This window comes from Dermochelys coriacea, chromosome 14 (genome assembly GCF_009764565.3).
Source record: "Dermochelys coriacea isolate rDerCor1 chromosome 14, rDerCor1.pri.v4, whole genome shotgun sequence".
Taxonomy (NCBI): domain Eukaryota; kingdom Metazoa; phylum Chordata; order Testudines; family Dermochelyidae; genus Dermochelys; species Dermochelys coriacea.
The window spans coordinates 16,475,837-16,501,600 of record NC_050081.1 but is presented as its reverse complement, the minus strand read 5'-3'; the positions used below and the strand labels follow the sequence as shown (position 1 = coordinate 16,501,600).

Below are 25,764 nucleotides of genomic sequence, written 5' to 3'. Positions count from 1 at the left end.
CTCTTGATCTTTATTAGATTTTCATTTTCATCTCCCATTATAATTGCTTTCTGATTCCCGTATCATTGTTTTATTACTTGGAGTTCATATCCGTCAATCCCTGCAAATCTTCATATATTGAGCAATTTGTAGTGGTAGGTGCTGTCACATGCTTTTTTGGAAGTCAATGAAATAAGTGTACTGTTTTTCCAATTTCAGCCAGTCTTTCTAATGTCAGCTTCATGTCCCTAATAGAATTTTCATGCTTTTTCCACATTTGAAACCATTATTTCTTTCACTTATTTCCTCATCAGTCTTTCCTTGTATTTGGTCTTGAACAACTCACAAAAGTATCTTAGAGGCATGAGACAGTAGGCTGACTGTTCTGTAGGCTTTACAATCCATAGTGGTGGCCTTTGGGGGGATTTGGATACACAGTGATGTTGTGAAGACTTCTGGCAATTCTCCTGCCTGACACATTCCTCCTTACCTCTGACAGGGCTTTCAAGCCTTTGTCCCCGATGCTTTTTAACAATTCAGCCAATATTCCATCACAGCCTAATGCTTTTCCACGTGGAAGTCTCTTTATTGCTGCCGTGATTTCTTCATCCATTATTGGCAGATAGTCGTAGTCAGATCTAATGGGGAAGAGGCCTGGGCCAAAATGCAGAGGTAATGAGCAAGGGTCAGCCAACAAGGTTTCAAGGAACCTGTGCCATGGAGGGGTGGGAAACAACCCACTCTTCATTGTAAGACGCACAAAACACAGAGTAAAAAAACAGGGGACCTTTAACAATACATGGAACTGAAAAAGACACTGAAAATATTCCAAGCATCAGCAACTGTACGTACCCCATAAAGGAGAGAGCAGAATTAGCTGTGCTGGTGGAATCCTGTCTTTCTCACCCGAGAGAGGGGGTGGGTGCCTAGATGCTACAGTGATTGGTGCTATATGACTAAGAGAGGCTTTTTAACTCCTTCGCTCTTATGCACCAGAAAAGTAGCATGGTCTGGTACGTTCTGTTCATGGTCCTTATTAGAATATGGTGGGGAGGGGGGAGTTTTGGTATGGGGTTAACTAAACTGGTTTGCATGATTAAGCAGTGACAGATTTGTAGTTGCAGAGAGCTACTGAGTAAACTTTGGTGCTTTACAGGAAACTGAGGGTCATTCACATCCCGGGGCCTGGGAAGTACCAAGATGTAATTGTACCACAGCAGCCTGAGAGCTGGGAGAAACTGAGAGCAGTGAGGTGATTATTTCTGTGCGTCCATTTCTTACACCTTCACTGCAGAGAAACTTCCCTGGGTACTTCTTAAGGATGTGTTCGCTGTAATGGATCAGATCCCTAGCGGGTTAAATCGACATAGTGCCATTTGCATCACTGGGCTGGCTCCCGCAACTGGTGTCAATTGGTGTAGCTCCATTGAAATCAATGGAATTGCATTGATTTATACCAGCTGAGAATTTGGCTCAGTGACACTTTCTGCAATATTAACACGTTTCCTTCTCTCTCTCCCTCTCTTTACAGCTGGGCTTTGACCTGGACCGAGAGGTGTATCCCATGGTGGTGCACGCAGTCGTGGACGAGGGAGATGGTAGGAACAGACCCTCGGGCTTGCTGGGCTTCATTTTCCTAAGTCAGCAATGAGGTGGATGAGCCTTAAGGCTCTGGTGCCCTGCACAATTTGCTCTGCAGATGGTGTTTGTGTTCTTACAATGCAACCTCCATTTGCACAGTGAACTTTCAGCGTCTGCTCTTGCACGTGTGTGTTGCTCCAGTCCCCTGTGCTGGTACAAGACAGCCCAGATGGCCTGATAAATGGATTTACTTTGCTCTTTTGGAGAGAGAAAATAAAGGCTCATTATTGCTTCCTAGGCAGCAGTTTTTCAGCCTTATCCTCAAGGCTTTTGAGATTATCAGCTCTTTGGGGCATATTATATGTTTGTACAGCATCTAGCACAATGGGCCCAGCCTGGCCAGGCTCTCACTGAAATGTAAACATTAAATAACAACAAAAGGCCACATCAAGTTGGACGTACACCTGGTGGTCTGGATGCTGCAGCATGGCACATCCTGCAGCCGCTTCATTGAAACTGAAAAAGGGAGGGGTTTTTAATGAACGTAAATGACTGATCTCCCCTGGCCAGGAGCCCTCGAGTCTTTGAGGTCGATACTGAGTACAGGGCTCAGGACCCCGCTGAGCATTCTCTTCGAGGGAACAATGCACAGCTCACTGAAGTCCATGGAAAGCTTCCTTTTGGCACCAGTGGGCTTTGGATCAGGCCCTTGGGGAAGGAAAGTGAGTCCTGAGAACTCCATTGTGGGCCTGACCCTAGATGGCCCTGAGTGTCCTCTGCCCTCATTGAAATCCAGGGTGCACAACACTCTGCAGGATCAGACTGTGTATGGAGACAGCTGAGGGTGTTGTAGACCCGACCCCGTCTTGCAGCATTTATGTGGCACTTGGGGCTGTCAGGGAATTCATTCTGAATCCAAGGAAATGCATTTCCCCTGCGCTCCAGCTGGGACCCCCTTATCTTGCCCTATAAATATTTGTCCTCTGTTTTGATAAAGGTCACTTGAGAAGGCCATTACACTTTCTCTAGCCCAGATAAGGACCCCACCGGGGCTCAGCTTTCCCCTGGAGAAGTGGATGGTTCCTGGTGTGTAACAGCAGCAGCTCTCATTGGGAGCACAGGCCAGGCCCCCACCAGCTCAAACAGGCCAGGAACTCTGCCTGGGGGCTATCGGTAGGAACCCCACTTCTGTGGAAGATTTGTCTTGGGTGCCAAGTATCCAACATGAGCCTTTCCCCTTAGCCCACTGGAGTCTCTCCAGATTCTCAGGAATTGCCTGACGTACCCAGGCTTCCAGAGCTGCCTTGTTAGAAGCCCGGGGGAGTGCAATGGAAGATGTGTCCTTTCGTAACCCACACGTTCCTGTTCCTTGTGAACCTTCCAGTTTGCAGCATGAAAAGATTTGGCCTGTCTCAGAGACCGTTCTTGCCCAGGGGCCAATATGGTCTAGGGAGAGTCAGTATGGATTAGGGGACTGAGAGCCAGGGACTCCTGAAGTCTTGAATTCTTGCTCTGCCGCTGACCCACTGTGAGTCAGTCACGCAACTTCTTCGTGCCTCCGTTTTCGCATCACACAGTAGGGATACCATCCCCCAAGGGAGCTCTGAGGATTAGCCAGTTGAAGTCTGTACAGTACTTTAAAATGTTACAGACCAGTTGTTCCTGTTTTGCCACTGGGTTTCTGGATGATCCTGTGTCAGGGACGTGGAAAATAGGCTGGTTCTAATACAGTCACAGAGTAAATTAATTGCAGTCAGTGAAGTTACCCCAAAGAGGAGTTTGGCCCTGGGCATTCCCAGTTCATTCCCCTTACATCCTTGTGCCTTGGCGTGCAGCTTTGCAACAGCATCAGGGTTCTATGGGGATGAGCCAGGCTTTGCGGCGGCGTCTCAGTCCCATATGGGCTTGGGTGTTACGCCCTAGCCCTGATCTGCCGGGCAGAGATAGCACATTGCAGCTGATGCTGCGCATCCACAGAGCCATTTCCCTCCTGACAGAGTGAAAAGCCTCCACATAACAGCTGTGCCGCCAACAAGTGGCTGGGGAGAGGGGCTAGGAGCCTAGCTCACACACATGCTAACCTGTAGCAATCCCCCTGCCTCCTGTCTGTAAGAGTTAGAAAGAAGAGACTGACCGGTTCCTCCTGCCTGACCTTGGGTTATGTTGGGGGAACGTGTCATCTTCCCTGTATCCAAAGATGGCACCCTTCCCCCTTCTGCTTTTCCCATTGCAGTGCCCAGCAGGCAGTGCTCCTGCCCCAGATCGGCTGGATGTGGTGTTCTGTATCTCACTCCTGCAATGGGTGCTGGGGCAGTGACTCGGATTCCCAGCTGCAGGGCATCCCTTTGACCTCTCGACCCTGCCCCTTTTGTGTCTTGCAGAGCACCTCGGCCACAGCCACGTACTGCTGGCGACGTTTGAGAAGGTGAGTGTTGAGTCTCCATCAGGTCTGGCTTTCCTGTCCGGTGGAGTGGGCCTGTTTAACCCCTTTCCTCCCAGCGTGGATGGGACAGCATCACACACAGAACAAACTGCCACACATGGAAGTCAAAAGGCAGGCACCTAACTCTGGGTTTAAGCTCCAGGGCAAAAAATGATCTAACTTTTGAGGTGTCGAGCCCAATATCCAGGCTGCTTATTTATTATTTGCCTGAATATTGATTTGAGACCTTAACTTTAGACACTCAAGTTGGAAAGTTTTGGTCACAATGCCTGATCCATTGAAACAGCACTGGAGGGGCCTTTGTGTTGCATAGACCTGTGGTACCTTTCTAACTTTACTACAGTTTAATAAACTGGTGTTTTCCTACATGGAGAAAGAGCAATCTTGAGATAAGACCAGCTGGTTAATGGAGAATCTGTTGGACCACTACATGGTTAGGCTTGGCCGAATTCGGGTTTTATTTTTTTTTAATCATTTTGACAGATAATATTGATGTTTATTTTAAGCATTTATTTCAATTTTTATCAATATAAATTCACACCATTTTGAAAAATTAGGGGATTTAAACATTTTTATCTATTTATCCAAATTTTCACGATTGTGGGAAGTTATCGGGGGGGCAGATGATGGGGTGGCTCAGAAAATAGTTATTTAATTACAGTGGATGTTGAGGTTCAAAAAGTTAAAGCTTTACAACCATTAACACACAAATGGTCAGTGTCACATGTCCAAATAGACAAAGCAAGTAGCCTTAAATCAACCTCTAAGAAGTTCTTAAGCCACATTTTTCTTACTGTGCTTCTCTATACATTTCCAGTATTATCAATGGCAACATTTTTTCATCAGTTTGCATGTGCGGTGAAATAACTGACAACAATCTAACCTTGCCAAGCCTAGCTACAGGTGTCACAATATACAGCATGTGATAACTATACCACAGCTCCCTTCCCTCCATCTAGCATCTATGGTTGCTTTGGATTAACTTGGAGTACAATTTCCTTGTTTCCAGCATGCAGATGGTAGCTTTTGTGTGAAGCCCCTCAAGCAGAAACAAGTGGTGAGTGTATGTGGGGTTGGGGCTGGCTAGCACTGGCCTGCTCCTGGGCGCTGAGGGGTAGTTGTTCCTTGCTGGTGGGCTGGCCTGGACAGGAGCTTGAATCCAGGACAGATTGCGGGCCTGTTAGGATCACTAGTGCAATGAGACGCCCCCTTCGCAGTGGGGGGTGGCATGCATAGAGACAGCGTGCACCCAGCGTAGGGCTCTGGGGGTGGGGAGAGGGTCCCTCCTCATGTGGTGGGGAATGGGAAGGCTTAGAAAGAGGCCATCCCAAGGAGAATATCTGAAATGAGCTGGCGTGGCGGCACCAACGTAACTCTGCGTTGCTCGTGTGCCTTCCCCATGTCGGTGGTTTGCAGGTGGATGGAGTGAGCTACCTCCTTCAGGAGATCTATGGGATCGAGAACAAATACAACACGCAGGACTCCAAGGTAAGGGTGTGTCCCCCAGGAGGCGTGGGGGTGCAGGTCCTGGGAAAGCGGGGTGCCCTCCTTAGTCGCCGTTCTCTTTGGAGCACACCTCTCTTGTGCTGATTCTCTTTGAAAACCCCTGTTTCTCTCCTCTTCCCCTTTAACTTAACCCAGTGACTGTTTAGCACTCTCAGGAGTTGGGGGTTTATAGAATAGTGCGTTGTCCTTGGCCCAGTGCTGCTTTTGCTCCACAATGGTACACTCTAGCTAGCCCTGCTGCTCCAGTCTTCGGTTCCCTATGCAGCGTGGCCAGTGCCCGCAGCAATCTCGGGCTTATCCCATCTTCGCAGCGCTCCAGACTCCGTCACCCTCCTCTTGCTCTGGTCCAATCCTGGACCCACCTTAATGCCTTTTCCACCCAATAAGCACTAGGGTAAGATCTCCAAACTCGTGTTCAATAAGGATTTGAACCAAGGCCCTTGGAGGTAAAAAGCCCAAGTACTGACCCTCTTTTCCATGGGCCTTCCTGTTCAATTGTCCCTCCACATAGGGCTGCAGGGATCCTATGCGGTGAATCCCTGCCTGTCAAGGGCCCAAGCTGCTATGGAGCTGGTGCAATGCTGGATTGGTGGGAGCTGCACAGGGAAGCCCCAGGCATAGCTCCTCGGGGCTCCCTGCATGTTTGGGCAGCAGTGGGTTAAGGACTGGGGTGGGCCAGTTGATCCACCACTCTGCAGATCTGTGAGCCATTAACCCCTGCAGAACAGGTGCAGCCAGGGCTGCTGCAGGCTCCCATTGCAATAGCAGCCACTCCAAGGGCAAGGCTTTCTCCCACTGCAGAGTCCCACTGTGCCAAGCCCAGCTGGAGAGGCTCATTCTCTCTCTTCCTGCCCAGGTGGCTGAAGACGAGGTGAGCGATAACAGCGCAGAGTGTGTGGTCTGCCTCTCGGATGTGCGGGATACTCTGATTCTACCCTGCCGCCATCTTTGCCTCTGTAACACTTGTGCAGACACCCTGCGTTACCAAGCCAACAACTGTCCCATCTGCAGGCTGCGTAAGGCTCTTTTCGTATCCCATGGTGGAAGAGGACTGATTCCTATGGGGGAGGATTGACGGGGGAGCATTGTCCCGAGTTGTTTTACTCTTTAGCTTGGGAAGATCTATCTTGCACATTCTACACATTGAGTTCAAGCAAGACAAAACTCTTAGCTTCACACAAACTGCTCATGTGATGACTCTGTACATGGAGTTAAGATTGGCTGGCACTGGCCTTTTCCTAGGGAATGAGAGCAGTTGCTCCTAACTAGTGAATAAGAGCTGGTTGGCTTGGAATAAGGGCTTGAATCTAGGAAGGATTGAGGGTCTATTAGAATCACTAGTGCATTGACAGACGTCGTCATCTACCTGGTGTTAGAGGTAGCTCCATGGAAAACCCTTTTCTATCATTTTTTACAACACGGTTCCTAATTTCATTTCAAGAAATTTTGCACTTGCATTGTTTGTGGGTTTGTTTTTTTTTCAAAATTTTGTGAAATGAGGTTTTGGCATTGATTAAAAAAAAAATACCCAAATTCAACATTTTTGTGTGTGCAAATTCTGAGGCAAAAATCTTTGTCTGACTGAAACTTCCAAGTTCAGAATTTTGAAAATGTTAGTGGCTCCTGCTTGAAAATAGACCCGTCCTGAGTAATGAACAAGTTGTTTTTTTCCCCACCAAAAACAGCTGTATTTTTAAGGTAGAAAAACCTGAAATTTTGCAGCTTTTACACAAAATGTGTGAAATTTCAACAAAATGCAAAACCTCCAATCCTGACCAAATGCAAAAACCTCCGATTCCATCCATATGGTTTTGTATGGCCTTGACTAGCATGGAATAGAAGAAATAAAACAGCTCCTATGAAAACAAGTGGCATTCTCCGAGAGTTTGAGTCTCCCACTTGTTATATTAGAAATGAACTTTCTGTATCCTTCCCTCCCCACACTGTTCAGCATTCCGAGCCTTGCTCCAAATCCGAGCAATGAGGAAAAAACTTGGCCCTCTCTCTCCAACCAGCTTCAGCCCAATCATCGCCTCCCAAACGTCCGACTCTGAGGAGCACTCGGTGAGTATTGACCGGAGAAGCCAACCCATCTGCCCTCGCATGCATAGTCCTGACCCTGCTGTTATTCCCGACGGTGTATAGTCACTGGGATGCAAAACAGCTCCCAGGCTTCTAAACAAAGGATAATCCAGGAAGGAGAATTCCTTCCGCTTTCAAGCCTGATCTTGTGGGAGTGACAAACTCACACAACATCCAGGAACAAGGTGCATTGGCAGAGCTGTGCGGGGCGGGGAATCTGGGCTGGACTAGTCAGGGACATTGTAGCTCAAGATCAAGGTGCATTGGCGAAGCTGAAGTGGGGCACAGGGTTAGCGTAGCGGGGGTCTGAGGGGTGTGGTAGAAGCTTGCACAGCCCTTGCCTGCTGTATTCCTCCCTCCAAGCGGTGGTCTCAGGCCCTGGCCACCAAGTTTCATATCTATAGGCTGCCGCTTTGGAATGAATTGCCCTGCCCGGAGCGGAGGGGGCAGTTGTGTTGTGAAATGTGCGCTGTTGAATGCTCATTCTCAGGCCTGTCTCTGCTCCCTGTAGTCTTCTGAGAACATCCCTCCAGGCTATGAGGTAGTGTCTCTGCTGGAAGCTCTCAACGGGCCCCTCACTCCGTCCCCGGCCGCCCTTCCGCTGCATGGGCTTGGGGACAGCCACGGGGCAGGGATGCTGCCATCGTATGGCAGTGATGGCCACCTGCCTCCCATCAGGACGCTTTCTCCCCTCGACCGCTTGTCAGACTGCAGCAGCCAAGGGCTCAAACTCAAAAAGAGCCTGTCAAAGTAAGTCACTCACAGCCTTTCCCTTCTGCATGTTACCGCCGGAGGAGAGGAACTCTGGCCTAAGCTTCCTCGTAGGGTCCATTCCCCTGCCCCTAGCTTCCAAAATGCTGGAGGACAGAGTGGGGATGGCAGGATCAGGCCCACAGCCAGTAAAGCCATGTGCTTCTGACCCAGCTCCCATTGATACCAATGGGAATCCTTCCATGCACTTCATCGGGCTCTGCATCAGGCCCCGTGACCTACCCTGATGGGTCCTGTCTGCCTTGTGCTTCTTCCCTAATGGTGTGGTCCTGCCTAGCATGCTGGAGGAGAAACATCCTCTTCCCCACCCCCTCAGTGCTGCCTCAGGTGCCTGTTGCATCCTGATTCTCCAGGGGACTGTTGGCACTTGGCAGAAATGCTGTGGTGGAGAATGTGTCAATGCCAAGGAACCCTGGGTGTTGGCTAAGGGCTCAGTCCTGTCGGATGTTGAACACCCTCAGCTCCTGTTTGGGTTCAGCTGAAGTAGGGGCAGCACCCAGTGACATCAGTTGAACAGCTCTGGATTTATCCCAGTATAACTGGGGACAGATTTTTGGTCCAGAAAGCTGAACAGATGGGAGGAGAACCCTGTACAGAGAACAGGGCAAAGGAAAAGACCCTTGTTTCACTGATTCATGTAAATATCACTTTTTACCTTGCCGTTCTGTCTGTCATAAAGGTGCCCCAGAGACCTGACATGGGTCTGGGCTACAAAGGGTTAACACCCCTGCCACATGACTGCAGCTATGACTGTTACACTCTCCACTGGCCCTTCCTGTGGAGGGCTACAGCCAGTTGCATTTACAGCATGGGTTGTGCTAGTGAAATCACTGGTGCAATTGTAAATTAACAGGATGCTCCTTTCCTCTCCTTGCTAGGTCAGTTTCTCAGACTTCCTCGGTCCTGCATGAAGAAGATGATGAGAAGTCCTGCAGCGAATCAGAAATCAGGATTTCCAGGAGGAAGTCTCCTCATCAGCATGAGGAGGTGATTGTTTAACAGGGTTCTGGTCCAGCCATCTGCTCAGTAAAGAGACCCCATAGAACTGGCACTCCGGGGTTCCATAGTCTTTCCATATAAAATGGGTCCAATTTGCAAGCAAAGCTGTGTTGTTTTTTTTGTAACCGACAACTCTGCAAACTCAGCCTGGGATCTGAGAGTCAAGCTGAGCTCTTTCTTTCTTGTGCATCATCACCAGCAATGAAGATTCTTCAGCCAAGTGCTTTCTTCTCTGAATTACCCCTGTGCAGCCCTGTTGCCCCCTGGGCTTGCACAGATTTAACTGGGGGAATAATTTGAGGAGGCTGGGGATGTGCAGGTGACCTTGGAGTCAGAGTGCAGTTAATATTTCTGATACGACCAGAGGCAGGAAAGGATTCTGCTGGTTGTCCCAGAGCTGTGTTTGGTTCTGCTGGGCTGATGGCAGTAAAATATAGCAGAGACTAAGTAGATTGGGCTCTGAATGACCACACAGGGCAGATCTGTTAAATAAGTAGGTGCTACTTTTATACAGTCATTTTCTGGGTAGAGTCATTAATTAGCCTTTCATTCACAGCCCCTGCTATCTAATACTTTGCATGTTGAGTCAGACCTCCGTGATACCCATGTGATGTGGGTCCATATTAGCCCCCTTGTATAGATGGGTAACAGGTGAAGTAAGGTCATAGAGTGCAAGTCAGTGGTAGGGCTGGGAATATCACTCCTATCTCCCAGCCCGGCTCTCTGACCGATAGGGATAGAGGATGCTTTCTCCACAAAGATCAGTAGAGGAGTCCGTTGGTGATCAATCAGTCTGTTATGTGTGGCCCGAAAGCCTCCAGCTCACTCATTGGTGGGTTCCCACTATCCGGTGCATTTGAAAAGATGTTCACATCAATCCATTATGAGAATCTCTTAGCAGTTTGAAAAGGAGTACTTGTGGCACCTTAGAGACTATAGTAGTCTCTAAGGTGCCACAAGTACTCCTTTTCTTTTTGCGAATACAGACTAACACGGCTGCTACTCTGAAATCTTAGCAGTTTGATGGCTAATGTGAAAGGAGTTGTTGAGTTTTAGTCCTAATGTACAGGGGGCCCATGCTGCAAAAGAGCACCCTGATAATTGGCTCACTCATTGGCAGGCTCATCAGCAAGGCCAAAGGCAGAATGAGCACCAAGAGTTAAAAACTCTTCTCCCCCCTAGAGGTGGCCCTTAGAGAACAGGCATTTTAGTGGGACGTTGTGAAAATATCTGCTGTATTTATTGTCCTGAAGCTTCAAAGACTTTAATCTCCAGGGCTGCATGAGCCCTAAATGCCTTGAAAATACCAAATTAGAATCAGTTGCTTCACCTGTAGAGACCTGTCATCCTCTCTGGTGTGTTTGCTCTCCTTCCAGGAATGTGGTGTGACACCAGAGAGTGAAAACCTCACCTTGTCCTCCTCGGGAGCAATAGATCAGTCTTCGTGCACAGGAACCCCTCTCTCCTCCACCATCTCCTCCCCAGAAGGTATAGTAGGAGAAGAGAGACAAGCAGTATTTCAGTGGTCACGTGGCTTCCTGATGGTTGCGTTATGCAATGCCATAGGAGCACGTGGCACTTTGCATTTGAGAAAGAGAGGACAAAGATCTTGTCCCAAGATGCTTCCAAACGTCTGATCCTGCTTGCCTTAGTCATGTCTGCACTTCACTGGGAGTAATGCATGAATTAGGTGAACAGGATTTGAGTTATTTGGATTTGAGAAAGGGGCCATTGTGATCATCTAGTCTGACCTCTGGCATAACATCGGTCAGAGATCCTCACCTAGTGATTCCTGCATCCAGCCCCAAAGTTATAGGCTTCATGCAGGCAATGCATGCAGCAGTAGCTTATTCCCACTGGAGCAGTTAAGAAGCCCCCCAGAAAGACAAGTGGTTTCTATGTCAAGCGTTCAAAGGGCAGTTACCGATTGCAGTCTCCTGGACCCAGCTTGAAGGCACCAGTACCTGGGTTTGGAGAAGGAGAGCATGCAAAATCAACACCCATCATTGTAGAATCCGTATTGCAAACTGTTTCCCTTGCAGTCAAACCTGCACAGTCACAACTGCTCTGACCTCTCTAATGCTGCCCTGTGTTCTCCATGCTTCCCTTTCTCTCTAGATCCTGGCAGTAGCAGCCTGGCCCAGTCCATCATGTCCATGGCCTCCTCCCAAAGTCAGCAGTCCCAGATCAGCACTGACACCATGTCTTCCATGTCTGGCTCCTATGTCGCTCCCGGCACAGAGGAAGAGGGGGACATGCTCCCATCCCCTGCTGCTGCCAGTGGGATTCCTTCAGAAGGAGAGGTAGGTATAGTGGACCTAAAAGCATTTCATGCTTGGGGGATAAGCTGATCACCATCTGGGGTCAGTAAGAAATGTACCTCTTTATGGACTAGTATTACACAATGTGATTGATTATTTGCAGGTAGGGCTGTACATATGCTGGGGAGCAGTGATTGCAGGAGGGAGGGGAGTTTGTATTCAGGAGGGTAGTTTACATCTTCATGTGAAGCATCCAGCCTTGGCAGGCTAACACATTAGGTGGACCAGCTGTGTGGGAGCCTAGTGATTCCTTTGTTCATATGGAACAACACCAGAGACTCTTTTTCTTGTTTTCACTGCACTTCTGCTTTAAGATCTGGGGTCCAGTTTTCAAAATTCTCAAGTGCCTTAGTGACTAATGACTAGTCAATAGGGACTTAGACTGCTAAGTGCCTAAGTCCTTTTGAAATGGGAGTTAGGCTCCTAAGTCACTTAAGCACATTGGACAATTTGACCTCAGCTCTTCCAGGCTATTAACCCAACTCTGGTCTGACTGCCCTTCTAGATGGGGCTGCACCAGCACTCCGGTCACTAGAGGGTTAATGTCTTTGGAACGCATGTGCAGTGAATGATGCACCCGTTTGTCATTTCAATTTGGAGTGCTAAGTTTTAGTCTTTTTCTAAGACCTTTTGCTCTTAAACAATGGAAAGAAAACTTTCTGGCAGAGGAGCCCTGAGGCCTTTCTCCCTTCCTTTCCCTTGCTCCTCCCACTTTCCTTTGTAACTGTTAGATCAATTTCAAAAGCGTGCATGAGAGAAAACACTGTAGAAAAGAACTGGCTTTTGGAACCAGCGTGGTCCCATGGGGTAGGGCACTGGGCGGGAAGTCAGGAGACGGAGCATCTATTCCTGACTCTGCTACAGACCTGCTGTACAGTCTTGGGCAAGTCAGTGCACCTCTGAGTCTCTCGTATATATCTGCTGAGACTGTCAGCTCTTCAGCACTGGGACTGTCTCAGTGTATGTCTGCACAGTGCCTAGCACAATGGGGCCCTGATCTCAGGTAAGGCCTCTAGGGGTTACTGTCATACAAATAACTTCAGCTTTTTGGTTGCCAGGGGGGTTATCCTAAACAGCAGCTTGACAAAATTACTGTCAGCATTAGAATTTTGAAGCCCTATATATAGAACTCATAAATATGTTTTTGGCTCAAGAGACATGGGTTGGAATCTTCCTTGAAAAACATTTTTTTTAGCTCGATTGTGCAGCACCAAATAGAGAGAGTAAGTCCACTAATGAGCCTTCCTCTCTCTGGGTGAGCCTTTGCCTTTCTGAAAGACAGCCCAGTCTTGCTGGGGTCTATTATCCCAGCTACCTAAGGGCAGCCTCTGATGATGAAGAACGTTAGCTGCATATTGCATTGATTCATGGACAAACAGTGCAAGTAGAATTGTCTGATTTCTCTTGTCCTCCTTTTGCAGTCAACCCCTGTGGAATCTCCAGATAGGAATTTTGTCAGTATCCCTGCGGAGGAGCGAGACGCAGAGGTAAAAACCTACAGTCAAAAGGAAGGAACTTGTCACCGGCTTTTCCTAATGATCAATGAGCTACGTAATACACTGGATTCATGTGTGTGATCACACCGGTTGCTAGCAGCTGGTCCCAGTGCAGTGCTTAATTTGTTCAGGGCTGAACCCTGGCACCTCTGGGCTTGCCAGGTCAGTTGTGAAAGTAAAAAATTTGCACCTCTTTCGTTACAAATTAAGCCCTGCCCCAGCAAGTATAAGACCTTGCTACTCACCTGACGGAGCTATTCCTTAGCTCAAGTTTTAGAGGCATGTGCTTTTGTGCTGAAAGTCCTGGGGAGAGCTGTCTGAATAATGAATTATTTGGTTGGTTTGCTGGCAACTCAGAATTTGAAAACAAAAAAATCATTTCGGGTCAAACCCAAAAATGAAATTTTTGGCACATCAAAGAAGTTTTAAAAAATCTGTTTCTGGTCCAACGAAATGTTCCATTCAGCCCGACGTGAAAGGCTTTTGTTTCAGTTTTGAGCATTTTTAGGCTTTAAAAAAAAATTTAAAATAGAAGGAAAGGAAATTTTAAAACAGGCGCTTCAGATTGAAAAATTTAAAGCAAATATTTTGATGTTTTTCAGAATTTCTTCTCCACACTTTTTCAATGGAAGCAAATTGTCAAAATCAGCACCAGTTTGCAGAATGTTTCGGTGCTGCAGAATTGGTCTTTTTCACTGCCCCCACCCCCTGCAAAGTTTCAGTCGAAAAAATTGCTCCCAGCTCTAACCCTGGGTTCTGTCTCGGCTGATGACTCGCGGTGGCTCCATGCAGGTGGCCCGAGTATAATTTACACTCAATGTCCTAGCTTGTCTTCCTTGGCTGGAGAAACTAGAGTGTCAATCTCTTGGGGGATGGGGAGCCCTGAGATGAGTGAGAATTGCCACCAGGAGAGTTTTGTCGTAGAATCGTGAGGTGAGGAGATGCACCCCCACCCCCGCAGGACTGGCAGTAGCTGTGAGAGGGGCAGATCCTCCAGCAGTGATGCAGATTATCCCTGGAACGAGCTCAGAGGGTGAATGTTTAAGGTGCACAAGGCTTTGCCTGGGTTCTGCGGAGTCTGGGCCACATTCACTCTGGTGTGAGTGGGCCAAGCACCTTGGCACAGTGCCAAGCAGGTATCCTGAGTGCCAAGTCAGAGTGAAAGGTGTGTGAGTCTGGCTACGGGTGCCCGGGGGAGCTAGGTAAATGCAGGGGGATGGAGGGCAGCATGGGTTTGTGGCCAGCGTGCCTGTGGAGAGGAAGCTGACAGGGTTGGGAGAACTCAGCTCCAGGTTCTTGGACAGAGAGTCCTTTGCTGTTCACATTCACTGCCTGTCTTCTGTGTTGCAGGGGAACGATGTCATGGAGGAAGAGGACGGATCTCCCACCCAGGAAGATGGTAACAGACGTGGATCATTACTCCCCTCTGCTAGTTTTCGTTCTGTTTCACCAGCAGGCGGCAAAGCGTATGCTCAGGGCATAGTGCGTAGTCAGAGAAGGGGAACCAGCCTTCCCAGGAACGCTATCTTGCCCAATTATTGAGTGGGGAATGGGGGGGGCATCTTCTCTTCCACAAAAATGAACTGGGGCTCGGGCTGGGAGGGGTAATGGGGAAAATGGGAGGGTGGGAGTTTTGGCAGAGGGCAAGTGTGAGAAGGAGATACTCTGTGGCTTTGCAGTATGTTCGGGGAAGTGATTGAGTCCCTTGAGGTCAAGACTCAGGCTCTGAGGATTCTCTACACCTGTATCGGGTCCCTACGGGAGACACGGACGTGGTTCTGTCTGCACAATAAATGGTGTGTAGACCGTACAGTTTGCAGTGTCCTGGGATCCTCCTTATTCCCCCTTTCTCCTCTCCCCGGCTAGTTATCTGAGCTGCAGCTCAGGCCTTTAGAGGGCAGCAGAAACTGGAGATGGGCCCGAGCTGAAGAGAGGATTGTGAACATCCCAAAGATGAAGGGGTTTCTGCTCTGGGGGGTTGGTTCAGGTCCCTCTAGAGCAGAAGCCAAAGTGGCCTCAGTGACGGATTATCTTCTCCACTGAGCAGCTGAGAAATAGTCGTGTTTAGGGTGAGTTGTTAACGCAGGAGAGAAAAGCATGGGCAGAGCAGAGAGGAGAAACCCTGCAGATCTATCCTCCCCCTCCTCCTCTTCCCAATTCTGCCAGTTTGCCAGGCAGCACCAGCTCTTATGACAAGGAGAGCGGCCTATCAGAAAGGAGAAATCTAGCGGACAAGGTGGGGTTTCACAGATGCTGCCATATTAATTGTAGCCCAGCTCAGCTGGTGCTCAGGAATCAGCAACACAGCATGAGAAAACAGTGGGGTGTGCTTGGGTGGCTCAGAAGGAAGCTGTGCTTTAGGGACTGCTGCAACGGGGCCCTTTTCCTTTCTGCACCCGGCCCAGCTGCATCTAGATCCCTGCACAGAATCCACCCCCATACAGAGAACCAGCAGGGGGCATAGGCACCAGCTGGGCCCTCAAAATGAGTGGGACCCAGGCATCTTGCTGACTCTCTGCCCAGGGGTGAATTTAGCTCTGCCAGTGAAAAGCTAACAGGGCGAAACTCACTAGTGGCTCACTTTGTTGGAATTCCACCCACTTAGGCCAGTGGGGAATTAACCCCAATATCTTCTTGCAACACCTGTGTCCTCTTTAAGCAGCCCCTGCTGCAAGGAACATGTTGATAGCTGAAGCATTCGTAGCTGATACGTACTGGAGGGATCAAAGAAGCCAGGTGTCACGGATCCACAGAATCATTGTTATACCCCCAGCCCAGCCCTGGAACAGGCTCTGGGAGGAACCCCTTTGATGTGCTAGGTCCTCAAGGGGTCTCGCTCTTCCTTAAGATAGGCCATGCAACTGCCCCACCTGAAACTGAACCTCTGGGGCTTCAGCACTGCTGCTCCGCATCCTGAGCTGTGCTTAGTGAGTCCAGCTGAGACAGACTCCTGGCGGAGACTTGCACCTCCCCAGGACTTGCGGTGACACGCAAGCATCATTTTCAAAACAGCGTAGGATTTATTAGTCACCTGGACCATCGCAATGGAAGTCCTTAGATTAGCATAGAGAAATAAAGGCCCATTCTGGTCAACCCAGAGCAATTCCCCTTTCCATATTTGTGTGTCTCTGGTTAGACGTGAAGCCAAAAAAAAAATCCCCAAACCACCCCGAAAAACCATTTATCTCCCCCCCATCCCCCGCCAAGTGTTGCATTTTCCCATGCCAGAATAACAGAGCACAGACTCTGCTGTTTTGTGTCTTTATGGTAGAATCTTGCTAATTAGCCCTGATGACTAGGGGGCTCATTCCACAGTGACTGAAATTTGACAATTACCAAATCAACAAAAACATACTTAAAATAATCATCCTCAAGACTGCAGCGGTGTGAAATGTCTTTTGTTCATTCATGTGAACTCTTGCAGTTCACTTTAATACTCATCCGGCTTCATTATGCATCAGTAGATAAATCAACCGTGAAAATTTTGCAGCTCCGACACAAATGATCTGATGCCATTCTTGTTGAGGAACTGATCTCATGCCCAAATCAGTGGAGATCTTCCCACTGATTTCCGTGAGCATTGGATCACACAGTATTCCAAGGCAGAAGTCTCTGGGCAAAGGGAGGTGGATTTACTAGTGTAAATTGGGAGTATTTCTTTGGCAGTCAGTTGACTTACCCACATGTAAAATGGGCATGAGCGAGGAGAAACAGACACAGATCTACTCATTTGCCATTTATCTGGATGATGATAGCACCATCAGAGAAAGATGTAGTGGGATTTTGCAAAACCTGACAGTTGTGTATTTCGTAAATTATGTCTGATTGACAGTTAACTCTGTGCTGAAAGTAGGGAGAGTTTGCCAGCAGTTTGTATTTTGGGGGAGGTGGCAGTGGTTATCTCCGCCGATTAGCACAGTGAGATTCGACTGTGTTCGTTTTTATTTTTCAGCCCCACAGCCCCATATTCAAAAATGCATCCGATACAGACCAGAGGCAAACAAAAGCATGGACAGGGAATAATCTTACTAGCTGCTTTCTTGAGCTTTTCCTAGCTACTCTCTTCTCTGCCTTTTCACCTGCATAATTACTGCTCTTACAGATGTTTCTGTTAAGTATCCTCCTGGATTCCACAGCCCTCCTTGGTGACATCAGTTGTCATGGCACAAGAAAGGAGGCAGCTGGGGAAACAGAGCAGGATGGCTTGAAACAAACGCACGCACACTGATCTGACTCCTTATTGTCCACTCTCTACCCATGTAGTTCTCGTTGTCGTTTTTAGAGCTATGTAATTACATTTGATTTCCGTCTCTCTTCCTTTTTTTACAAGGGGGGGACCCAATTGCCTCTCTAACTGCATTAACTCCGTTACAGGCCAGAGGACAGGTGCTTTCCTAGGTATGGAGTGTGACAATAACAATGACATTGACATCGCGAGCGTGAAAGCGCTGGACAATAAGCTGTGCTCTGAGGCCTGCTTCCCTGGTGAGTGGCAGTCTGCTGAACATGAACTTTGGTTGGGGGGAGGAGAGGACAGAATTTCCACTCTCCCTATCTCTCACTCCCCACTTCTGTCCTGCTGCAACAGGCATGTGTGTGTAGCTAGGCAGCCAGGAGCAGCAGATTATCTGGAAACAGGCTGAAGATGTTCAATTGTAGTGCCCACCTTCTTATGAGCATAGTCCTGGATCAGGGCCACTGGGGCAGGGAAGGACTGCAGGTCTCCTACTCCCGCTTGAGTTGTCACAGAAGGCTGTGAAATGAATCCTTTGCCTCTATTGGCCAGAGTGTCCAGAAGGTCTCGGCCTTCTGTGGCTTATTGGGTGAGCCCTGAAGCAAAACCATCCCTGTCTCCTTTTCAAGCCATGCAGCACTCACCCAGGTGAGAGGGTGGGACAGAGCTGGGGCCTGTAGCACAATGCTGTATTTTGTAGCCAGGCAGCTCTGGGCCAAGGAAGAAGATCAGTGATCTTCCCTTTCCTGACTGCTCCCAAACCTGCTGTTCTGGGTCTCTAAAGAAAAGGAACCTAGAAATACACCATAGGACAGACCTCTCAGGAGGCCAAGAGGGGGAGGTCCTGCGAGAAGCTTTGCTCTTCTCCCCATTTTGTCAGCGCTCGCTGAGTATGAGTGAGGAATGATGCTGGCTTGATGGGGGTTTCTACCTGCCTAGGCAGCTTTGCTAGTTGATGGAGGAGGGTTGTTGGATGATCATCGTTTGTTTATTTACTGGCCAGCGTCTGCCTTTGGGTCCCACCTTCCCAGTGAAGTTATGCGCCTTAGCCTGCAGTGCAGTGAAAACCAGCTTTGGTCTGGTCATGCGGACAGGAGCCAGGCTTTATCCACGGACCTGAACCATGCTGCAGTCCCGCCAGGGGGAAATGTGGTTCGCTCCTGTGTACGCTGCACGGCCAAACTGGGTCTCAGCTGGGACAGGGGCTACTGTGTTGTTACTGGTTCTTCTTCCAGCACAGTGGCTTTTCGTAGTGTAGGCTGCATCTTAGTTACAGCAGGGGCGGGTCTGCTGGTTAGACGTCGGAATGGGTGCTGCTTGTGAGCAGAAATTGTTAGTAACACAGGCCTTGAGTGGCTGCTGGGGTAAATTGGAGTAGTTCTGTCAGCTTCAGTGGAGCCGCACTGATTTGTACCAGCAGCCGATCTGGCTCATAGTCTGTGACATCCAGTAGCTTTCAGATTTGGCAAAAGAACAGCACAAAATTCCGCCAGGTTCTCTTCCTCCTTCCAAATAAAGAGCCAGCCGTGGCCACTGGTCAGTTGTTTCCAGGCATCCTGTAGACCTGTTCTGATCTAAACACCAGTGCTTCAGAAAGTGCCATCCACAAAGCAAGTGAATAGGGGAGTAGCCAATGAATGGGTGTAAACACAGTCTAGTTATTGCTGGTTTTACTAATCCTCCAGTGGGGCTCCCAAAAGACCCATCTCTCCTCCCAATTTCTTAACTCTTTCTCTCTCTGTCCATTTTTTCCTGCCACATTTTTTTTACTAAGTATGGGTCTGTCTCTCCTGTATTTGTCTCTTGAGTTTGTTTTCACTGGACTCCATCTGTGTGAAAGTTCATGTTCACTCTGTCCCAACACAGTTTTCTCAATCCATGCTTCTATCCTTCCCACACCCAGGGTTGCTCAACGTCACAAATTTATTGAGAGTCCCCGAATGTGTCTGGATGGGAGTAGGTGTGGGGATAAAAGATCACAATTCAGAGGTGCTGTGGGATCTTTCTACTTATCAGGGTTGCTTTCTTAAGTGTCATGGGGGCAAGATGGAGTTGTCAGTTCAGTGTCAGCAGAAGGGAAAAGAGGAAGAGCGTTTGATCCCAGCACTGGTTCAAATTCACCCCTTGACGCCACTAGACTGATTTTTGGCCCCATATCAGTAAGTTTGTGGACAAGCTGACTGCAACCCTGCCTATCCCTTCCATACACCCCTTCCCCAGAGCTGTAAATCAGATGGCTCCCTGACAGCTGTAGACCTGATATATTTGGAGAAACCTCCAAAGGACCTAGTTTTATTAGCTGTTGTGGGCCGGGGGATCCTTTCTAATCCCACCCAAAAAACACTGGTGCTTCCTCCTCTGCCACCTCCTCTCCCATTGCAGCCATCCTACTTCTGTTGCAATTTATTCCACTTGAGGAAATGCAGCCAAGAGGTCAAGGCCATACAGGGTCCTGCCATGGAACAGAGCCTGTAGTAAAGGCAGCAAATTATGCATTCAGATGCCTTTCTCCTGGGCTGGCAGCTGGTTTAAAGCTTCCACGTGCAGGGGCCGGTGGGAATGATTGGGCCAAATCAGACACTCGGCTCCTTCCCTGTATGCTCCGGATCTGGTAAGAAGTGACTCCTCGTAGTAGCCCAGAGCCAGGAGCATCCTACCCGAATGTCTTGTTAAGGTGGTATTTTAAACCACACTCCTGTGGTTATTACCTTTTCTAATCTGGGGTTTTGTTAATGAATCAGTCATGTTGTGGCAGATAAGGAAAGTTGAATAAATACTCGGGGTCAAATTCTGCTGTATTCCACTGCTGTGAATCCAGAGCAACCGCATTGCGTTCAGTAGTGTTACTGCCATGGTTTGCATCCACGTAACCGAGAGCAGAACCTGGCTCTACTGAGTGTAGCTCCTGCTGTGTTTAATGGTACATGGAGAAGGCTAAATCTGTGGAGCCTTTGTGGAATAAATTGGGCACTGATTCCATGGCCATGAGAAGTGGTGTCCATCCTCCAGGCTGCATGGCTGTTTGGCGGCTTTGCTGCTTGTGAGTCCCGTTGCAGAGCTCTCTCCTGCCTTGTGCGTGGGGTGCAGCACGGGTCTCCTAGCCCTGCTCAGGGCACACTGCATCTCTGCTTGAATCCATCTCCTGCTTCAAAGCAGACAGCACTATTCACCTGGGGGTGAGGGGGCTGGGTGGGGAATGCATACGTGAACCGCAATGGAGCACAATACCTTAAGGTTGCCTGTCCACAGATACACACGGCCCCAGCTGCCTCACACGGACCTGCCCGGTGTCTGTGGATCAACTAGGGGCAGAGGCTCTGTGCATGTTCTGATCGTGAGTTTCCTCTTCTCAACTTGTTCTCCAGTCTCTGACCAACATCTCTCCTTTTCTCCTTCCCCAGATTGACTCCTAACCAACTCTGTAGAGCACTTCATGAAAGCTAGCTGGTTTAATAGGGACTGGGTTTTCATTTTACTCCAGGATCCAGTCCTTTATTCTCCCCCTACCTCCTTAGTTCTGAGTTTATTCTATGGGTTTCCTTCCTACAGTGTTTCTTTGGTGAAAAGTTGACTCAGATAATAGATGCTGAGGGTCGGTAACGTGGATAGAAACACAGATCTCTAGAGATAGATAGAGGAGGTGTAGATGGAATGGAAGTCAGTCCAGAGAGAACTGGGTTTATTTAATCTGCAGAAAAGAAAAGTGAGGGGGGATTTGATAGCAGCCTTCAACTACCTGAAGGGGGGTTCCAAAGTGGATGGAGCTAGGCTGTTCTCAGTGGTGGCAGATGACAGAACAAGGAGCAATGGTCTCAAGTTGCAGTGAGGGAAGTCTAGGTTGGATATTAGGAAAAACTGTTTCACTACGAGGGTGGTGAAGCACTAGAATACGTTACCTAGGGAGTTGGTGGAATCTCCATCCTTAAAGGTTTTTAAGGCCTGGTTTGACAAAGCGCTGGCTGGGAGGATTTAGTTGGGGATTGGTCCTGCTTTGTGCAGGGGGTTGGACTAGATGACCTCCTGAGGTCCCTTCCAACCCTAATCCTTTATGATTCTATGAGAGGAAGTTATGTGATGAATCATGAGGTGGATGATTCCTGATGAAACAGATGATACATAGTAGATCTAAGACCTGATCCGATGACTTCTGTTGACTTCAGTGGACATCGGCTCTGGCCCTTATTTAACAGGTTATTGAATCATCAGAGAAAAGGAGCAACTCTGTGCAATACAGTACAGGCACACACAGGCCAGATCCTCAGCTGGTGTATAAGCTCCACTGAAGTCAGTTTCCCATCAGCTGAGGATCTGCCCCACATATATTCATATGTCAGTCTTGATGCACAAAGAGGTGGAGACAATGAGAAAAACATCCTGTTTCTTTATCACTTTCAGTATCTATTTTATAATGCCCCTTCTGCTGTGGGGTTCGCTCTGCCGCACGCATCCCAACCCGGACTGTCTTCTCTCTGCCTTATGCACCAGCAGCAGCAAGAGCCTAGTGTTCATTTAATCTCAGTGAATTACCTGTTCCAAGTTACTTTGCTTTGAAACAAAACTGACCTTGAAGACAGCTACATTTTTTGGAAAGAGATGAGTTTTCCAAAGTTTGCATGCCATACGTCCACCTAAAAATTGAGATAATGGATGCAGAAAGCAGCACGCACAGCAAGAAGCAGCCAGCTATGCAGAACAGGGCAAACCTGAGCTTCTTTCCTGCAGATTCAATGCACCCAACCGCTGTCAGAATGCGCACGTTCATGCGACAATTTCAGGAAAATTGCATGGGCAGCTCTGATTGCATCCAGGTTACTGGAGGCGATTGAAAGCTGTGACCACGCTACTGTTGAACTGTGTAATGCTTTTTTTGTCACAATCATGGGGTTTGTGACAAAAAACTTGCCCCTTGTGGTGTTTTCACAAGGAATTGTGGTCTTTCCACCTCCAGGCAGCGTGTGGCCGAGCAGCATTCGGTCAGTTCTCATCAGTGTGAATCTGTAAACATCCAGTGTTGTGCAGCATCCAAGAATGACCTGGATTTTTAAATGGTGGAATTTATTTTTTATTGAAAGATAAAGAATTTTGCCCAAAATGGTGTTGCCCCAGGGCTCCCTTCCCTTTGTTTTCGGTAATTTGGGGCGGGGGGATTTGAGGGAGGCTGCCATGTTAAACCAGTGACTTTTTCAATGATAAATGTCCAGTCTTGGAAATGATACATGAAAGCGGAGACACTTGATCACTCCTTTCACTGCTGTGGATGTCTTTTTGGAGGAGAATTAGGTAGGAGCATCCTTGGAAAGATCACAAGGCAGCATCCCTCAGGGAGACTTGATACAGCACAGGACAGTCTCGGTTACGCTGCCGACCTCACAGCAGGGACAAAGTTTAAATAAACATGACAGGCTATTCTGAATCTTCAGCAGATTTAAAGTCAGGCAAGGGGGTAGGAATGCAAGCCAAAGCAGGGAAAGAGCAGGCTAAAGAAAATGTAGATAAGTTAGATGTATTCAAGACAGCGGGGCCTGATGAAATTCATCATCGGCTTTTTAAGGTAGTAGCTGGAGCAATCTCAGAACCATTCGGCTGAGGTCCCAGCCAGCACTACATTTCTATGATTCTCTGACGTTGGGGTAGGGTGGGGGGAGTGCATGTAATCAATACCATATTTCTCTGCATCAAGTCTCCCTGTGGAATGCTGCCGTCTGATCTTTGAAGGACTCTCCTCGCTAATCCAGTTCTATATAAAGAGCCATCTTAGTTATGCAATATCTAGGTCCTAATGGATTTTCTCATCTTGTTAATTTCCTGTCACCTCTGGGACCTGGAGATTTACTTGTGTAGCTCTGTAGCTCAACCTTGAAATGAAAATCAGTTAACATTAGAAACATAGAATTCCACAAATAATCTTTGATGCAAAAATGCCAGAGCATTGTAAAGTGAGTGTAAACAGTGTGATGTAAAGGAGCATTAGTATAAATCAGAATTAAGCCCCTAATGTCAATTAGCAAAAGATAACTCTGCTCCTGGGGAATGATTTGAAGGTACTGTATTACTGACGAAAGCAAGCAGACAGTTTAAATGGACACACTTTGCAATATACTGTGTACATCTCAGTTAAATTGGAACCTTATTTTGCTGTGTGGGCGTCCAGAAACAGCAACCTTTATTAAGGGCTTACATTTTCCAAGTTGCTGATCAAGGGCAGCCTCCATTTACTGCACTGGAAAGAAACTGTGAGTGCCTCAACACTTTTGAGTAATGCATCCTTTATTTAGCTCAGAAGCCTTGTAAATTTTGGCCATTGGGCCCAGTTTTGAACTGCTGTCAGTATAGATCAGATGTTACTCCTCTGAAATCAGTGGGAATACACCCACATCAAACTGCACTGATGTGAATTCAGAGTCCAGGTCATACTGTTTCATTTTGATTGTTGTTTACTTTCAGAGTAATTCACTCCACTAGGTACACAGCACAGCCCTCCATAGAAAACTGCCTGGTGGTAGCACATGCTGTTTACATGATGCTTCTGTAAATTTACTTTCTGCCATAACACTTCTTTCAGCAAAGCATAGCTACATTAAAGACCAAGAGAGCGTGCTTAGTAAATTGCCCAGTATTATCTTTGGGCATTGCAAAGAAAATGAGCATCCAGCGGATCTCATATGGACAACTATCTCTTGGGTAAACAAGGCTGAGGTATTCTCTTCCTCTCTGGAAATATGTAATATTGCAGCTCACTATTTTAAAAGCTGATCTGTTTTATCCCAGTCATAGCTGTCATAATATATGGAATCGCTGTCTTAAGCAAGAGCCATTTGTTTAAAAAAAAAATAGTAAACTATACAAACTCAGTTCCAAACAAACAGGCTTTTATCCAACATGAATTCTAGCTTTGTCTTCCTTGTTTACCAGGGCTGCTCCCTGTTTGGAACACTTTACAGCACAGAAACATCTAGTGCCTGAATAATATATTCTAAGTAAGCATATCATTATAGGGGCTGCAATTCCCTGATCAGGAAAAGGGATCCTTGTTGGAGTGCTTCTAGCATGTGGTCCTACTTCTATTTAAGTCAGTAGAAATAGAGTCAGGCCCATAGTTTCTCAATCACTTTGGGGTCTGTGGTGTAATACATATCCTATAATACGTTGTACAAACAAGAGTTTGACTACTTAGTGCCCAGGGTCCGGGAGAAAATGGCTCTGAGGCACTTCACAAACAAAGGTTTTCCCAACAGTGGATTTTCCCAGAGTAATTCCAGTGGCAGAGGATGCATGAGAGGGTTCATGGGTATGTATTGTCAGAGTTCCATGGGAATTGGGTGCTGAACTCCCACTCAAATTCTGCAGGATTTGAGTTTCTACCTACATTAGGTCCTTTGAAAACACCAGCCTAAACCCCCCTTGGACCACTTGATCCCTACACCTTGCAGGCATCCCCCACAGAAAGTCTGTGGAGTATGAACTCCATGGGGCTAACCCTGTTCTCACTTACACTGGGTTAAATCAGGAATATCTCTATTGACATCAATGGAGATAAATTGGTGCAAAACCAGGGCAGGTGCGATCAGAATCAGGCCCACTGGGTTTGGAGGCAGGAATGTTCAGAGTGCAGCTCCATCCAAACACTCCCAAACCAGAACTGAGCCCAAGCTGTGTAATCTTTTTTCACAAGGACACATTTGTTTCTTTTTTTTTGGCAGTCGGGGACAGATGTGAGGGAGCCATGCAGATCCCGGTGGGATGGACAGGAGTTTGGGAGGAAGAGCCCCCAGGAAAGTGGGGAAGTTTGTGTCTCTCTTCATAAAAGAAGCCTGGCTCATAGAAGTGAGCTGTCCAGGCCCTGTCCTCCAGACTTGTCTTATGCTATTTTCTCTCCCGTTAGATTTAACCGTGCACTCCCGTCTGTGGTAATGGGTGGAGAACTCCACCGTAAACCTGGGCGTTCAGATGCTGTGAACATGCCATTCAGCTTGTAGAGAGTCGAGTGGTAATCACCATTAGCTGGAGCGTGTGGCTTTGTAGGGCTTTGTTTCCCAACCCAGCAGTTTAATGGCATGACGTGTGGAATACAGTGTCCCTTGGGTGCAACATCTATCCCTTCCGCCCAGAAGGGAGCCAGGGTGGGTTCCTTCCATTTCTCCCATCACAGCCAACTCAGATGGTCTCTAAGGAACATCGTCCGAGCTGGGGCACGGTGCCAGAGCCTTGTGTTAACCCAGCCGGGCGTGGCGGGGTTTGCATGGAGAACCTCCTGCAGTAATACAAGGATCACAGGGTAACCAACCTCCTGTGTATTGCTGTTTCTGTTTTGTGCGTGTGTCTTTTGTTCACCATTTGCTTTTGGTCTTTTCT

The 25,764-nt window shown here is 48.0% G+C and overlaps 1 protein-coding gene across 5 annotated transcripts in view; it reads left to right on the top strand.

Annotated features, from left to right (window-relative positions):
- RNF157 (ring finger protein 157) overlaps positions 1 to 25,764 on the top strand; it is a 76,329-nt gene that overhangs the window by 46,449 nt on the left and 4,116 nt on the right. For 3 of the 5 annotated variants that reach the window (XM_038371615.2, XM_038371614.2, XM_038371619.2), the window contains exons 6-18: positions 1,511 to 1,577; positions 3,942 to 3,985; positions 5,013 to 5,060; positions 5,420 to 5,491; positions 6,366 to 6,525; positions 7,461 to 7,573; positions 8,103 to 8,341; positions 9,241 to 9,349; positions 10,738 to 10,849; positions 11,480 to 11,664; positions 13,104 to 13,169; positions 14,529 to 14,577; positions 17,553 to 17,663. In XM_038371615.2, coding sequence (XP_038227543.1) covers positions 1,511 to 1,577; positions 3,942 to 3,985; positions 5,013 to 5,060; positions 5,420 to 5,491; positions 6,366 to 6,525; positions 7,461 to 7,573; positions 8,103 to 8,341; positions 9,241 to 9,349; positions 10,738 to 10,849; positions 11,480 to 11,664; positions 13,104 to 13,169; positions 14,529 to 14,577; positions 17,553 to 17,663 — 1,375 coding nt within the window. Of the gene's footprint in view, positions 1 to 1,510; positions 1,578 to 3,941; positions 3,986 to 5,012; positions 5,061 to 5,419; positions 5,492 to 6,365; positions 6,526 to 7,460; positions 7,574 to 8,102; positions 8,342 to 9,240; positions 9,350 to 10,737; positions 10,850 to 11,479; positions 11,665 to 13,103; positions 13,170 to 14,528; positions 14,578 to 17,552; positions 17,664 to 21,807; positions 25,760 to 25,764 lie in introns of those variants that run through there. The other 2 variants (XM_043496386.1, XM_043496387.1) reach the window with 2 other exon arrangements.